At 49.6% G+C, this 14,064-nt stretch overlaps 1 protein-coding gene across 1 annotated transcript in view; it reads right to left on the bottom strand.

Moving 5' to 3' along the window:
• LOC119372037 (regulator of G-protein signaling 19) overlaps positions 1 to 7,508 on the bottom strand; it is a 160,616-nt gene extending 153,108 nt beyond the window's left edge. The window contains exon 1 of the mRNA XM_049419930.1: positions 7,248 to 7,508. Coding sequence (XP_049275887.1) covers positions 7,248 to 7,403 — 156 coding nt within the window. The 5' untranslated portion in view covers positions 7,404 to 7,508. The remainder of the gene's footprint in view (positions 1 to 7,247) is intronic.
• Positions 7,509 to 14,064: the final 6,556 nt, after the last annotated feature.

Genomic DNA, 14,064 nt, shown 5'->3' with positions numbered 1-14,064 from the left:
CTCCGAGGCAGTATCGCTACTCTTAATCCTCCTGATTATTTTTTCACAGGCCCCTGTTATCACATAGTTCGGATACCCAGCAGTAGACAATCTGGAAACCTGGAAATCTGGAGCGCATGTGTTGTTCCCCCCCCCCTTTTCTGTGCCCTTGCTCCTTTTAGCGCAGTATACTTTTGAAGAATGAACACCTGCTGTTCTGGGTTGGATTTCCACTCGAACCGAATATTCCTAAATACTTATTTATTTGCCTCTTTTACCAATTTTCGCTCACAACCAACGACGCCGACGCAGACGCCGACACCGTAATTTCTGCGAAACGAGCTCTATAACGCTATCGCGTTGATACACGGAACCCTAGCCAAACGTAGGTTCATTGTGAAAACTTACGAGACATTCCACTCTGCGAAGGTGTATGGCCAGCGAAGCTGCCGCACATCAAACAGGATTAGACGAGGGCACAAGCATTTATTTAATCATCTAGTGATAGATCTTCACGATTACCGCGATGTACACTAACTGGTTCAGTTACAACGTTAGACGGATTCTTAAACAAAGTTAAATCTGTACACTATACTATAGTGTTATACAAGGGGCCCACTATAGCATAGTGTTCCCTTCTAGAATACCATAGCATTAGTCCCTTCTAGAACACCTCAACTGTACCGTTGCTGACTAGTTGAGTGACTTGTACTGGTGTGGCACTTCAAACCAAACTCTTCCAGCAAAACTGAGCGAATCACTTCTTGTCTGGTTTTAAAGATGTCCGCATTGAAGCCTCCAACGATGATCACGCACAAGGGCCATATTCCTAATCCTAAGTACATACACTACGTTGCCGTTATTATCAGCATCATCAACGTCCTCATGGGGGGACTGCTTGAAGCCCGTTTCACCTCCGCCTCGGTTCTGCAAGCTATGGCACTATACTCCGTTTATTACATCAGATGCAACGCTGTGGAAGCCATACAAAAATTTCGGCCAGCAAAATGTATAAGTCCGCGAGTCCCGTATATGGCCTCCGCGATTAGCTCCGGCTGCGCGCTACCAGAACTAATCGCGGAGGCTACAATACGAAAATAAAGAGACGCCATGGGATCCACAACAACCTACTGACAACCGTATAAATAAGTGGGTTCGCTTATCTCTAAGGCACAAAGAATCTTCATTTATTACTCAGTCTAAAAACGAAAAAAAGAAAGCCGCATTACCGGTCGTGAAATTACTGAGCTATTTCTTAGTTCGAACGCATCTACTACAAGAAGTCTCACTGGCTCCCTCATATATATATACATATATTTATCTGCCCACCCCTACCTCTTTTATTGTTAACGCGCGGACACGCAACAGACATGGAACCCTGGCCATATTCCGCTTCGCTGTGAGAGAAAGAACGAAAGAAAGAAAGAAGGAGAGAAAGAAAGAGTGGGCACGATAGGAGGCGAAAGGGTTGAAGGCTGGGCGTGGTGCGCGGTGTTCATTCGCACGGACAGCCATCGTTCAAGCAGGTGGCTTATAAGAGTGGACGGTCGATATCGCAGCCAGTGGAGCGCGTGGTCTCATCTCGACCCTTTCTCCTCAGAGGAGGAGGAGGGGGAGAAGGAAGGGCCTCGTCGGGGTTAAAGCGTCAATCTGCGCGCAGCGAGGGCTCGAGATCGACGATCCGTGACCACCACCACAGAGACCCCGCGGTCATTTCGCCGTCGACGCCCCTCCCTCCTTTTTTCCACCGCTAACGGTTGTTCTGCAAAACGACCCCGTTCCCTTTCACCCGACCCGTCCCCGAGTAATCCCGAACCGCTTACGATGCCATCTGGTGACAAAAAAAAAAAAAAGGCGAGCGGCGGGGGATTGCGATGTCCGTTGTGTTACCTGCGTCCTCTCATCGGGACTCGGAAGTCTCGATCAGTGAAGAAAAAAAAAAACTGATTGAAATGTATTTTAAAACGAACGTAGCATTGGGCTAGCATAGGTAATCTTAAGGTATGAACGCATTGCGCGCAAAATTACGCCTCTGTGTGGTGTTGATTTTGCATGCAATATTTCAACTTGAAAAGCGTTGAATTAAGTCCACCGTGGTGGTTTAATAACTATGGCGCTGAGCTACTGTACACGCGAGCGCAAGGGTACGAAACTCGGCCGCGTGCAGACGTGAAGGCTCAGGAGCAAACAGAGAGGCATTTATTGGGAGAGGGGAGGAGGTGGGGGAGAGCATAGGTCGGCAAACTCACTCATGAGTCGACTCATTCAGACTCACTCAGACTCAGATCGAGCAATGAGTCTGAGTCTGAGTGAGTCCGGGTGAGTAATATATTGGCGAGCTCGAGTCCGAGTGAGTCCGGCTGAGCAAAATTTTAGTGAGTCGGAGTCCGAGTGAGTCCGGTAGAGGGAAGTTTTGGTGAGTCCGAGTCCGAGTGAGCTCTAAGCGCAAAATATATTTCTTGAGTAAGTATGAGTGAACTCCACACTTCTTCGCCGACCTATGGTTCTACCTACACAACTTCAGCATTACTATCAGCCTTATGTCGGCTCACGTTTATACTGCCGTGGACTCACGCATACTTCAAAGCACTAGCGTTCGTACGCCAGCTCAATATTTATTAATCAGAGGAGTGAGTTATGTAGAAGGGGGGAGGGGTGCAGGTTGACCTACCTCCGCAATCTGTTTCACAGGAAGTTCTTGATAAAAATGTCTCGTGTGAGTCACTACTTTCAATAAAAATGTCCTTACTGAATTTCAACTACTGATTACTCATATTTGAAGGTTCGAGATCAAAAGGCGCCAAGTAGAGCACCAAATATGCGAGATATTGGGGTTAAGGAGCACTGACACCATGGTCAAAAAAGCCGATTATACGCTAACGGACTCATGAGTCGACTCACTCAGACTCAGATACAGCCGTGAGTCTGAGTGAGTTCGAGTGAGTAAAATTTTCGCGAGTGTGAGTCCGAGTGAGTCCAGTTGAGGAAAATTTTGGTGAGTCTGAGTCCGAGTGAGCTCTAAGGGCAAAATATATTTCATGAGTGAGGCTGAGTGAGCTCCACATTTTTGCCGACCTGTGGTGGGAGGGGGTGGAGGGGGGGGGGATAGAAATGAAAGAGAGAAGAATAAATAGAGGAAGAAAGAGAGAAAAAAAATTGCAAAGCTTAGCAAAACAGCAAAGTCCAGGACTATATGTGCCCATCAGCGCCGCTGTCTCTTTAGCATTGCGCCTCCAGTGAAAGCTACGCTAATATTGTTTTGCTCACAGCATAAATAGCAAGAAGAAATGGACGAGAAATGTGCAACCCATAAAATGCCGTGAACTTAATGCAAACCGTGTAAAAGTTGGGTTGCATGGTGTTACTTTAAATGCGTAAACATGCGGGCGTCACATTGTTAATTTCTTCAATTTCTGCAACATAACCGATTGTAGAAGTGGTTCGCATATCCATCGTTTGTTGTACTGTTGTCTGAAATCACACCGTCAACACAGGTAATATGACCGAACGTGGCACATGGGATCCGACCTTTTACAAATAATTTTTAAAAAAATGGCTCAAGCCTTGCACTAAGCCGCAGTTTGATACACATCGAGGCTGATCGGTCTCATGCTTATTTATTGCTGTATTTAGGCAGAACTTGGCTGTAACGAGGTTGAACTTGGCTTGAACTTGGCTGTAGCGAGGTTGTAGCAAGTTTGGTCTCCATCTTTGCTTGATCGCCCTCGGTTATCCACCTACGCGGTACTCGTCTTTGACATGGTCTGCGATGCGCTGATGGTGGCTCAAAGGCTTCGCACCCATTTCTTGCCCTAACTGTTGCCTTCTTCATTTTTAGTGGATCAGTGGTGCGTAGTGAGATTTACCCCATTTTTGTGGCACATACCCGTTTATGATGATGATAGTTTCGTGATACGGGATACAAGGAACGATTTGCTAAACAGCCTCGCTCTAAAAAAAAAAGAAAAAACGTCAATGATGATATTGCAGGTAACGGGCTCATTCATAACGACGTCAAAAAAAAAAAAAAAGATACTGGCTTTGAAAGCAGACTCGGATGTTTCCCTAGCCCGTTAGACGCTGAATGAATATGGCAGAAATTCGTAATTAGTACGCAGAACTTTGTGCAGCATTTTTTTTTTGGGGGTAACTACTGTTTGAATGCTTTTCTCGACGTCAAAGCGAGATGCACATCCGGTTGAAGTTCCACCGCATGTTCGTTACGGCGGATTAAAGGCACACCGCTCCTTATCGTTGTATCCGTACGAAAATTTAGCCAGTAGCTTTTCTCTGAAAGTGAACAGCTTGGCTTTGCTTTTGGTAATCCTAACAAAGACACCCCCCCCCCCCCCCCCCTATATCAAATTTCCTTCTTTTCCTCGGCTCTCACTTGGCATTGACCATTAGAAGGACTCTGCCATTAGTAACGACAAAGTTTTTCAGAGAGAATAAATATCCAGAGCTATTTTTACTACTGTGAAAATAGAAGCCAGAGGAGATGTGACACAACACAGCGCCTGTGTTGTGTCCTTTCTTACGTCCTCGTTTACGTAGCGCTATGCAAATATGTTGACTATGGTGGGTCTGGCATAGTCAATATTGTTGTAGTGAGTTTATATTAGTATTGTTATTGACTATACTGAGCGCATAAATAGGCACATACTCAAAGATCCCGGTGTTTCCCTCGCGCACGACGCATGTTACATCATCGACGGCGGTCTCAAAATGAAATCCTGCTCTACACAAGAAACCGCGTTGTTTCGAAAGTAAACTGCATGGCATTCATTTCTCATGCAAGTGTTCTCGTCTTTGAGGGCAAATTATTAACGTCGTTTTCAAATATTGCAGGTTGCCGAACACTCTCTGTCATATTGTCTGGGAATGCAAAAAAAACCCAATGATAACGCCTATCGAATCACCTATAGAAGGCCAGTGGAAGGCACGGCTGACAAGCCCAAGTTCCGAGGGCCATGTATACAGCTGGTGAAGGGGGCTGTAGGCTGTAGGCTATCAGCTCAAGCTCACGGCTACTTGGACCAACGTTTCTGGAACCACTTCAAGAAACAAGTTCTAGAAACGTTGACTTAGACTGAGGTGCCCGCTCACCTTCGCGCGTAAACAGCCTGGTCACGTTTAATTCTCTCTCTATTCCCAAATGGAACATCCGCTGGGGAAAAAGCTACGTCAGCACGCTTCATGACCTTGAGCGTTTCCTTTCCATTTGTTGTTGTTGAAGGCATTCGCGGAGTTCCGGTATGATGACGACCGCGCCGCGGCATGTGGGGGTACCGGTTGGCGGCCGCAGTAACTGTGCAACACAAGACGCGCCATTGTTGTGCCAGAGTATGGTTGATGTATCGGTAGCTACTGTCGTGGTGGGCGTAGTATTAGATAACTGACCGACTCACGCCCGTATACTGTTTGAAATAGTACAGCTGGAGTACGTACGCCGCGAGCCGGCTCACTTGAACGTAGGAGAAAACAAAACAATAAGCAGACCATTGATTAGGAGAATAAGCACTCAAGTAAGTTACTTTTTCGGTGTTTCTAATGGCAGAGTCATTATCTTAAAAGAATGAAAATAATAGTGTGAAGCTCCATATTCTTAGCTCAAATGGTATCTACCTGTACTTCTCACACCAACGTATTCTAACGTGTATGAACCCATTTGATTGAAAAAAGGTGCATTCGTTGCGCCTTCACGTTTCAGATGGGTGACCATGCGCCAGTCATTGTCAAAAGTTCAGATTATAATCAGCATTCATGACGCACGAATATTGGTTAAGTGTAAAATTTAAACTAGAGATGCAAGATAACGTGCGCAATTTGAAAAAAATATCGCAGGCGATGTATACCGAGTCATCCAACAAGACACGGGGCCTTATGGTGTGCGTGCACCGTCTATATTTAAATTGGTTACGATTCTTAACAGCTTTCGTACCGACAACATTGCTACAGATTTTGAGCAGCGTTTTCTGCGGGGTCGCTGGTAGTCCACCGTACAGAGGAAATATCCATTGTTCCTTTGTATTCTAATCCATACAAGCGACGAATGAGAGTTAAATGCCGTCTTTGTAATCCGTCCGGAAAGAGGTGATCGAGGGAGCAATAACGCTGATTCGTGCAGGTTCCGACAAATCAATTCTATTGGGCCAATGTGAGCTGACCTATACGATGTCGTTGTCGGCAGTACTTACACAAACTGCATCGCTTGAAATAGGAAGAAGGGGAAGAAACGCGAGCTGACTCGGCCCATATGTCCCTGCGGAATCATCACTGCATTCCTCCCTTATGCAGAAAAGGAATTGTTACATATACAATGGTCGTAGGTACGCATCAATGGCGGCCAGTTGAATATTGCATCATCACCTTTCATTGCGTCCCTTCTGACTCGCATCCGTTTACGCAAGCGGAAAGAGGTATACTGTTTCGGTCGACCAGCTAGCCCTCTTTTCCTGCAACAAGCAGGGGTGTCGCACCTTCCCTTCCTTCCTTTTCTAATCATCTAAGGTGCACACCAAGTCTGCAACCTTTACTCCGTCGGACCTGTGCGGTCGCTGTTTATTGTGTAGAGTTATGGCCGTGCAGGTTTTTGAAGATAATGGTGGCCGAGGACCAGTGGCGTAGCCAGGGAGTGGCACGCTAGGCCCGTGCCACCCCCCCCCCCCCACCCCGAATTTTTTTCCCATAGGATACAGAGCACAAAATGACACTCGACCACACTTATCTGCCCAGACCCCACGTCGGACCAAGAAGGTGCCCCCCCCCCCCCAAAAAAAAAAAAAAAAATTCTGCCTACGCCACTGCCGAGGACCACTGATATTGAATTCCAAGGCTCCTTTACTTTCCACCCTTACCACCAGAAAACCGGGGACCAAGGGCAGGCCGTTGTGAGCAGCATGTCATCGCTTCATTTTCATTTTTGCAACCATTGCGAAGCTTGCTTCTTTCAGACTCGACCAATGGAAGGGGCTGGGGAGGTTTGCTGCGGTGATACTTGGCTCAACCTAATGGAGAACCCCGCGCACGCCTATGCCGAACTGCACTAGAAGAGTGCTTCCATAACGGTTGCATCCGATCCTATACAACGCGCGAAGGTGTCGTGCCGAACTACTGTGAGAAACCATGCGACCTAGAGCCTAGAGGCCATAGAGCCTTAGCGCTTGTGCTTGTCGTGTTTCTCTGTCCCCTGTGCAGAAGTTCCGCGCTATAAATCTTGTAATTATAGATTACCAACTAGCCCGAAGCAACGCCTTGCTGACACTCACCGCTCGGCATCTTCCCGGTGCCGAAGTGGGTCGCGACCCCGGGTTGCCGTCATCCAAGATGGCGCTGCACGCCTTGTCGCGGCTGTAACTGGTGCAGTTTCGAGGTAGGACTCCCAGGAAAGGTCGCGGCCTCAGCCGATGCTCGCAGGCCAACATGGCGGCTACGTCGGCGACGAATCTCAGGGCACCGGACACGACACTCTCCGTGTAACGCAGCGACAGACGCCGCAGGCCCGCGCTCCCGTTCGAACCCGAGCCACGACCCGACGCCGAAAGGCTTGCGCCAAGCGCAGCGTGCACGGGACGGCGCAGAGAGAGTGTCCTTTGGCAATGAGGCCTTTCGTTTTCGACTTCTGGAAGACCTTGACGTTGTCGAGACCCTGGCCGCGCTGATCGATGAACGGACGTTTCGGGGTCACCGGCGAAGCTAGCCGTTCCAAGGTCGGTTGTCTTCGGTTGAGGCTGAGACGAAGATCTCGCAGCTTTGCGAGAACCCTTCCTACGACGGGGCGTTGAAGTCGTCGCGTCTCTTTTCTCAAGGTTGCTTTCGACACGTGCTTCCTCACTTTCCTTGGCAAGCGTCGCCGCAAGTCCAGCGCTCACCGCGTGCGAACAAGACGGCACTTGGCGACGCAGTTCTTCCAACACCTCAGTCTGACCGACCTGCCGCGCCGATGCTGTTCGAGCTGGTTCTCCAGCTGTCGGTTCTGTCTGACCGGTCTCTGCGTCAAGCGCTTGCTCTTGTTTCCTCAGACTGCGACGCGTCGACCCGCGTCTTGACGACTTGCGGCGTCGTTTCTTCTGTCCCGCACAAGGCTGCTTCCTCGGCGGACGGACGGGCGATTCCGGAGGCGTCGTCGAAGTCAACGAGTCGCTCCTGCGCTGCGGGTCTGCTCCAGCGACATCAGTGCGGTCCTTACGGTGAGCGCAGTGCTGAGGTCTCTCAGATTCCTTCCTCGCGTTGTTCGAACAGTGTTCCTTCTTGCCTTCAAGCGCCGGTGTTCTTGGCGCGTCCGTTGAGCGTCGAGCATCACGCGGATCGCTCGGCACAGGTTGATCGGAAGGGCAAGCGAGTGACTGGGAGGGCGGAAACTTCTTCCGTCGACGTCCCTGTTTCTTTTGTGCTGCGTCGTCCAGCTTAGCCGTCGTCGGACGTAAAAGGGGACGAGGAGAACTTGTCCTTCGGAGAGGCTGGACGATGTCACACCTCACGCTGCCGAGACAGCAAAAGTGATCAATGTAGGAGCTTAATTCGAAGTACACGGAGCAGGCTGGCAGAACCTAACTTCTCCGTTGTACTGTTCTTTCTTCGGTCAGATCTCGCCGTCACTGGTCACCAATACAAGGTGCGATAAACCAAACCTGCCACACAAACTGTGCCCTGCAGTGAAATAACAGGAAGCGAGCAGCAAAGCCTCTTCGAAATGCTTGCATCTGACGCAACGCCTCCACGCCACAGAAGCCTCCTTACTAAGTCAACAAAGTCCTGCAGGAAGTTGCAACGAAACACCAAAGGTGACGCGTAGGTTGACGAAAGTAATACTGCACAGGGGAACGCTCACAAGACGACGTAATAACAGAACACTACACATGCGCTGTAAGATATGTCAACACGACCGTGTGCACGTCCTCCTTCAAGTCGGTTGACACTGTGTTCTTGTCGACGCACAGCCGAGCACAAACAAAAGGGGGATACCGACAAGCACACGCAGGTCGCGTTCTTGCATTCGGACACGCGACAGGCTCCGGCGAAACGGAGGTCAAACAAAATAAGCGGGAATTCCTCTATCACGTGATCGGTAGCGGAAGACGACGCGCAAATATCTTGATGACAGCAGACAGGCCTTGCATAGCGTCTCCGAAGCTTCGTCGCGAACGAAGTCCGAGACAAGGAGCGAACTTGCACGCATTGGTTGAAGGATCGAAGGCCACAGGCGATACGGAGAACTCCCGAAGACCCGTCTTTGCGTCCAAAACCCGCCCACCGCGAACTGTCGCCGTATCTTCCGAGGAAGGCACGCGCCCCCGCCGGAGAAACGGAAACCAACCGCCGTCGACGACCGAGCTCTGGCGTCTGATAAAAACTGTGCGTGACGTTGGTTGGGGCCGACCGAGGATGTTTGACACCCCGGCGCGCAGAACGGATGTGCTGCGGTTTGCTTCGCCAACTCGTGGGCCAGATGATATTGTTCGCTCGTTCGCACGCGCGCCCGTTTTGTGTGTTTGTATAATTGATTGCGTGATATTGGAGAACGCATCGAAAGATGGGAGAGTTGGTTGGAATGGCCGGAGTGGCCGTCATTTATTGTTTGAAAACAAGTATTTTGCGCAGTAGTACGAGGACGATCCAGGCAGGCCACATGTAAACATAATGAAGAAAACAGACACGAATATCAGTAGTGCATCAGTCATGTTGCGTTGCGTTGATGCTCCGGGGCTGTATATATCATTTGTTTGTTTTCCACTTGTCCGGCACGTGTGCATTGTCTCGCGTTATGCCTATGTATACACTGCATGTTTCCTCAATGAAAGCGAGAAAGAACCGTCGAATAATGTTGCGAATGCAAAAACTTACAGGTTACACAGACGATTTTGTTTTTGGATTCATGAGGGCCGCCATCGCGTACTTTTACACAAGTGATTTTTCACTTCGTTGCGTCATTACGTCGAATTAACGAGGTCATGAAAAGTCGAATGCATCTGCACAGCTCCCTTCAGGAGTATTAGTCGATTTTGGTTCCTGCATTCAACTGTAAGACACATGATGGAAACAGTCAGAGCATACAGTGGCAAAATTTAAACTTACTTCGTAACAATTCCGTACAGTCAAGCTTCGAGGATGCGACCTCGGTTGATACGAATTTCGAAACAAAAGCCTCCGCGCGAAAATGAGTTCAGCGCAGCGCACCAGGGTCGTAGCCAGAAATTTTTTTCGCGGGGGGGGGGGGGGGTTCAACCATACTTTATGTATGTTCGTGCGTGCGTTTGTATGTGTGCGTGTATATATACACAAGCAAAACTGAAAAATTTCGGGGGGGTTTGAACCCCCCAACCCCCCCCCCCCCCTTTGCTACGCCCCTGCAGCGCACCCTGTTTCGGGATGACTCGAGCTCTAATTCAGCCCGTGGTGTATAATCTCTGAGACACCTCATAATAGTATCTGGGGTTCAATTTGACATGCCTAAACCACGATATTATGAGGGACGCCGAAGTGGAGGGCTCCGGAAATTTCAACTGTCCGCTGTTCTTTAACGAGCGCTGACATCGCACACTACACGGGCCTCTGGTATTTCGCCACCACCGAAATGCAACCACTGCGGCTGGGATTGAACCCGCGGCCTTCGTGTCAGCAGTCAAGCACCGTAACCGCTGTACCACCGAGGCGGACCTCTGCGACACCTCGAGAATTGTCAGTCAAAGGAAGCGCTGCCGCAGAATGCAGCTGCGTAGACAGTGCCTCCATATATTTGTCCTGCGTGAACCTGACTCAGAAGTGCGCAGATTAATGACAGCTCACTAACGTGTAGTAAGCTCTGGCAACGTTGATGAAGAAACGAATGTGACGTAAAGAACACCGACGGATGAACGGTACAGAAAGTACTTTGGCGAAACAGATTAACATAAGCAAACATGGAGAGTGATGCTTCGAGGGACTCATTTCTTTGTTGCACACAACCTAATGGAGCCAATAGATAATGAAGCTAAGCATGGAGGACATGGTTTGTAGTTTTTAACTGTATAGTGCAGTAATTATGCCATAAATGGAAATGAATTAAAGTAGACGGAAAAGACAGCTTGCCGTCAGTGGTTTACGGGGCTCGGCTGCTGACCCGAAAGTCGCGGGTTAGATCCCAGCCGCAGAGGTCGCATTTCGATGGAGGCGAAATGCTAGGGGCTCGTGTGCTTAAACTCGGGTGCACGTTAAATAGTACCCGGTAATGGAAATTTACGGAGCCCTCCACCACGGCGTCTCTCATAATCATATCGTGCTTTTGGGACGTTAATACCAAACAATTATTACTGAAAGTGGAGGGGGTTCATCCGAAAGTTTCCTCTGAATACGCTGTCGGGAAGGTACGAGTGGAAGTGTTGTCTCGTACCACGAAATTTGCCGGGGTTCTTGAAGAAGCAGCACGACCACACTCAACATAAAGAATCGAGACGTCTCTGACACGTACTGTCTAGAACCCCGGGACGCAAATTCTTGGCGAGAAACCAAGCGGCTCACGCTGGCGCCCCAGAGTACGTACAGGGTCGTCCACATCTCAGGTGAACACCTCATTAGCATTCAAGACCTCATAGAAGGTCGTGTTTAATACATAATTCGGAAAATTATTGTCATTGTGTTTATCGACACCATGATTAGACGTCATATAACGGACATTTTCACCGTGAAGTAGAACAAGTTTTCTAGTTTTACCATTATGGTTAAAGCGGCACAAACAACGCGGACGAAGAAAGAGACACAATAACCAACTAGCCCAATTGTCAACCTTGCTCTAGTTTTACCGGCTTGAATACTAACAATATGTTCACCTTAGACGTGCTCGACCCTGTACACCGGGCCACACCACTAGGACATTGTTTACCGCCAGAACCAGATGAAAGGGTGCAAACAAACTACCATTACATTCCGGAACATTACAAGAACAAGTGGAAATACCCAGCAGCGCACTGCGAACTAAACAGAGAAGAAGCCGTCATAATGCGCCGGCTTCATGTGTGCGATCACCTCCACGGCACTCTGCTACATGCGATGTATCCTGGAACATGTGGACCACATGGTCTGAGAATGTAACAGTCCACAGATAACAGTCACCAACTGCGGATCAGTGGAAGGCACAGCCGACAAGCCCAAACCCCGAGGACCAGTTAAAGCTGGTTAACAGGGCTCACGGCTACTTGGAAGTCCGGGCGTAAAGAGCCTGCTCAAGGAAAAGTTCAACTCTCTCTTTATTTCCAAATGGAACATTCCCCGAAAGGAAGTGCTGCAGCCGCAGCAGCTACGAATAAGACCTCTCAGCTCCTGAGTTGAGCACATTCTTGGTTATAATACAATTCTTGTAATTTGGTGATGATGGCTACGCCGATGTTAGGCGGGCGCTAGAAAATGGTAAATGCTGCCCAGAATTCTCGCTCAGCATCTTTAATGTCGTGTTAGCTTGCTGATGAACAAGGGCCGTTGCCACCTTTCACCAAGCTTCGCTCAAATCACACACACACACACACACACACACACACACACACACACACACACACACACACACACACACACACACACACACACACACACACACACACACACACACACACACACACACACACACACACACACACACACAACACGACGCGAATGGATTGTCCTGGGTTTTGTTCTGGCTCAAAAACCAATGTTGATAGACTCAGTTTAAAAACCACTGAGCTCCTCAATAATAACACGCAGGCTTACAGCATGAAAGCAGTTAACATATAACTTAGTGCGACATGTATCGGCATTTCCGTCATTATTTTCTTTTCATTAGCCGCGGGGAATCCGTGCGAAATTTCGCATACATGATCACCACGCGATCTTGTTGGCTTGCTCAACTGAGCCCGTGGCAAACCGCGCTCGTGTTAACTGCTGTTAACCCTTTCAACCATGGTTAAGCATAACCGCAGTTAAACCTGTCCGTGTAACGGTGTGGCGTCGACGTTCTCAGCGAGTTCGAAGAGGCCTCAAACTGAATGACGCAGGTCGCGGGATCCCAGCACAAAGCATAGCCTCCGCGATCGGCTCCAGTAGCGCGCCGTGCTGCCGGTGCAAGTCGCGGAGTCCACGACCGAAGTCGGAAAAGCGGAAACCGGGCTAACCGGGCGTAGCATACCTCCGCGGTCATGGCTTGATGACGTTCGTTCAATGCGCACGTCCAAGCGCACGTCCTGTCCCCTTCCTTGGTTCTTGTGTTTTCAGCGCTATGGCTTCATTGAATGGGCGGTGTCAGACACGGCTCCACCTCAGTATTTAGCTGCGTGGGAACGTTGGGCTCAAGCTAAACCTCGGTCGACACGTTCGCTGTTGCCAGTTGTGGAGTGCATGAGACAAAAGACGAGACAATATGTCCGCTCAGTTCTGGACAAAAAAAATTACACCATCTCCCGCTAATGGGAACCATGTGTGGATGCGAAGCAGCGGGGAGCGATTCCTAGCGTCGGTGCACGCGGCGCTTTGAAGACGACGGCCTTGTGGTCGGTGAAGTGTAACGTCAAGGGCGCGCGAGAGGGGGGGGGGGGGCGTAGAAGATGAGAGAGAGGAGAGGACGCGCATGCGCAGTGGGGGTGTGGACGCCTCCCGTGGCGTGCTTGTGCTGGCGCTAACGCTGACACTGGCGGCGGCGTTGACGCTGGCGCTTATCGCGGCGTTGCGCAGGAGGGAATGAGGCGCGCGAGAGGGGGGGAACGTAAGAGAGGAGAGAGATGAGGAGACGCTCATGCGCAGTGCGGGTGTGGACGCCGCGGGAGGGATGGACAAAGCCCCCGCATTAAGCTGCTTCGAATCTAAAACACTTTATTTCAAGAGCTGGTGCAGGCGGGCAAGTTCAAGTGATCGGAGCGTACGCTGTCCGATTGCCGGTGATGTAGATGGCGCTGCCACTACATACGACTATAGAAAAATGAAACAGCAGCAGTGCTACAGCGAAATCCACCTCTTTTTGGTTGGCGTCCGTGGCGCCTTCGTGCACTACTCAAGCTATAGCAGCAGCAACTAAGAGCGTTGAGTGTTGCTGTACCAGTGGCTGTAGCAAAATCGCGCCACTTCAATTAGAAAGGAACAGCAGAA

This window comes from Rhipicephalus sanguineus, chromosome 10 (assembly GCF_013339695.2).
Source record: "Rhipicephalus sanguineus isolate Rsan-2018 chromosome 10, BIME_Rsan_1.4, whole genome shotgun sequence".
NCBI classification, from domain to species: domain Eukaryota; kingdom Metazoa; phylum Arthropoda; class Arachnida; order Ixodida; family Ixodidae; genus Rhipicephalus; species Rhipicephalus sanguineus.
This window is presented reverse-complemented; position numbering and strand designations above follow the sequence as displayed.